Source organism: Colobus angolensis, unplaced genomic scaffold (assembly GCF_000951035.1).
Source record: "Colobus angolensis palliatus isolate OR3802 unplaced genomic scaffold, Cang.pa_1.0 Scaffold36, whole genome shotgun sequence".
Classification (NCBI taxonomy): Eukaryota; Metazoa; Chordata; class Mammalia; order Primates; family Cercopithecidae; genus Colobus; species Colobus angolensis.
In genome coordinates this window covers 1,652,498-1,654,785 of record NW_012116932.1, presented here as the reverse complement: position 1 = coordinate 1,654,785, position 2,288 = coordinate 1,652,498, and the positions used below count along the sequence as shown (strand labels likewise).

General features: G+C 49.9%; 1 protein-coding gene across 1 annotated transcript in view; it reads right to left on the bottom strand.

The window, feature by feature from the left end:
• PKN1 (protein kinase N1) overlaps positions 1-2,288 on the bottom strand; it is a 39,056-nt gene that overhangs the window by 16,766 nt on the left and 20,002 nt on the right. The window contains exons 7-8 of the mRNA XM_011953211.1: positions 1,446-1,555; positions 1,211-1,354 (exon numbers count right to left, since the gene is read on the bottom strand). Of these exons, the coding sequence (XP_011808601.1) occupies positions 1,211-1,354; positions 1,446-1,555 (254 nt within the window). The remainder of the gene's footprint in view (positions 1-1,210; positions 1,355-1,445; positions 1,556-2,288) is intronic.

Genomic DNA, 2,288 nt, shown 5'->3' with positions numbered 1-2,288 from the left:
ATCTCCTGGGTTCAAGCAATTCTCCTGCCTCAGCCTCCCGAGTAGCTGGGATTACAGGTGCCCACTACCATGCCCAGCTAATTTTTGTATTTGTAATAGAGATGGGGTTTCACCATGTTGACCAGGCTAGTCTGGAACTCCTGGCCTCAAGTGATCCACCCGCCTCGGCCTCCCAAAGTGCTGGGATTACAGGTGTGAGCCACCGCGCCCGGCCAAGGTGTGCTTTTCTATCAAGGTTCAGAGACAGATCTAAAATGTATCTTCCCCTTCTAGAATACACTGATCTAAAACATACCTGCCACTTCTAAAAGAGCCTGATCTAAAATGTACCTTCACCTTCTAGAACAGACAGATCTTTTATTTTATTTTATTTTATATTTTTTGAGATGGAGTCTTGCTCTGTTGCCCAGGCTGGAGTGCAGTGGTGGGATTTCAGCTCACTGCAGCCTCCACCTCCTGGGTTTAAGCGATTCTCCTGTCTCAGCCTCCCAAGTAGCCGGGACTAAAGGCATGCGCCACCACACCCAGCTAATTTTGTATTTTTAGTTGAGATGCGGTTTCACCATGTTGGCCAGGCTGGTCTCCCTGACCTCAGGTGATCCACCTGCCTCGGCCTTCCAAAGCGCTGGGATTACAGGCATGAGCCACCACACCCAGCCTAGAACAGGCAGATCTAAAGCCTATCTTCCCTTTCTAGAAGAGCCTGATCGAAAACATACCTTTCCCTCACAAGATATCTATTTAAAATGTATCTTCTCCTTCTAGAAGAGGTAGATCTAAAACATATCTCCCCCTTTTAGAAAAGCCTGACCTAAAACATGCCTTCCCCTTCCAGAAAAGGCAAATCTAAAACGGATCTTCCCTTTCTAGAAGAGCATGATCTAAAGCCTATCTTCCCTTTCTAGAAAAGCCTGATCTAAAACATCTTTCCCTTCTAGAAAAAAGCAGCTCTAAAACGTCTCTTCCCCTTCTAGAAGAGCCTGACCTAAAACATATCTTCTCCTTCTAGAAAAGGCAGAGTTAAAACATATCCTGTTTCTAGAAGAGCTGTATCTAAAATGTGTTTTCCTCTTCTAGAAAAGCCTGACCTAAATCGTATCTTCCCCTTCTGGAAGAGCCAGACCTAAAATATATTTTCCCCTTCTAGGAAACTGGGAATGGGGGAGTGAGGGAGAAGAAGCATTTTCTCAGGATCAGGGGTGGGCTGTACCTCAGCCACCAGGCAGCCCTGGGGTTCCATGTCCAGCTGCACCTCATGCCTCTCATTGTCCAAGAAATCCTCCAGCTTCAGGAATTTGAGGGCACACAGGCCCCGCTGGTCCCGCCAGAACACAGCCAACTCCAGTTCCCGTGCCTGGAGGGAGAGGAAGAGGGCCATCATTCGGGGTGCCAGAGGCATGGAACCCCTCCTCCTCTGGGCTCTGTTGTCCTCCAACGCAGCTCACCCTCTCCAGCTCCAGAGTGAAGCTCTGGTCCCAGGCATTGGGGCCACATGGCTTCCAAGACGTCTGCCCCACCACTGTGTTATCCAGCTTAAGCACAGTGCTGACTTCACCTGAAATGGGGGAGAGGGCCCAGTCAGAAAATGCTGGCAGCGGCCAGGCAAGGTGGCTCATGCCTGTAATTCCGGCACTTTACGAAGTCGAGGCAGGCAGATCAATTGAGGCCAGGAGTTCAAGACCAGCCTGGCCATCATGGCAAAACCCCATCTCCACTAAAAATACAAAAAATTAGCTGGGCGTGGTGGCACACGCCCATAATGCCAGCTACTCGGGAGGCTGAGGCAGGATAATCACTTGAACCCAGGAGGTAGAGGTTGTAGTGAGCCGAGATCATGCTACAGCACTCCAGCCTGGGTGACACAGCGAGACGAAAGAAAGAGAGAGAAAGAGAGAAAGAAAACAGAAAAGAAAAATGGCCATGCACAGTGGCTCGTACCTATAATCTCAACACTTTGGGAGGCTGAGGTAGGTGGATCACCTGAGGTCAGAAGTTTGAGAGCAGCCTGACCAACATGGTGAAACCCCATGTCTGCTAAAAATACAAAATTACCCAGGTGTGGTGGTGCATGCCTGTAATCCCAGTTACTTGGGAGGCTGAGGCAGGAGAATCGCTTGAACCCAGGAGGCGGAGGTTGCAGTGAGCCGAGATCACGCCACTGCACTCCAACCTGGGCAACAAGAGCGAAGTTCTATCTCCAAAAAAAAAGAAAAAAAGAAAGAAAATGCTGGCAGGCCGGGCGTGGTGGCTCAAGCCTGTAATCCCAGCACTTTGGGAGGCCGAGACGG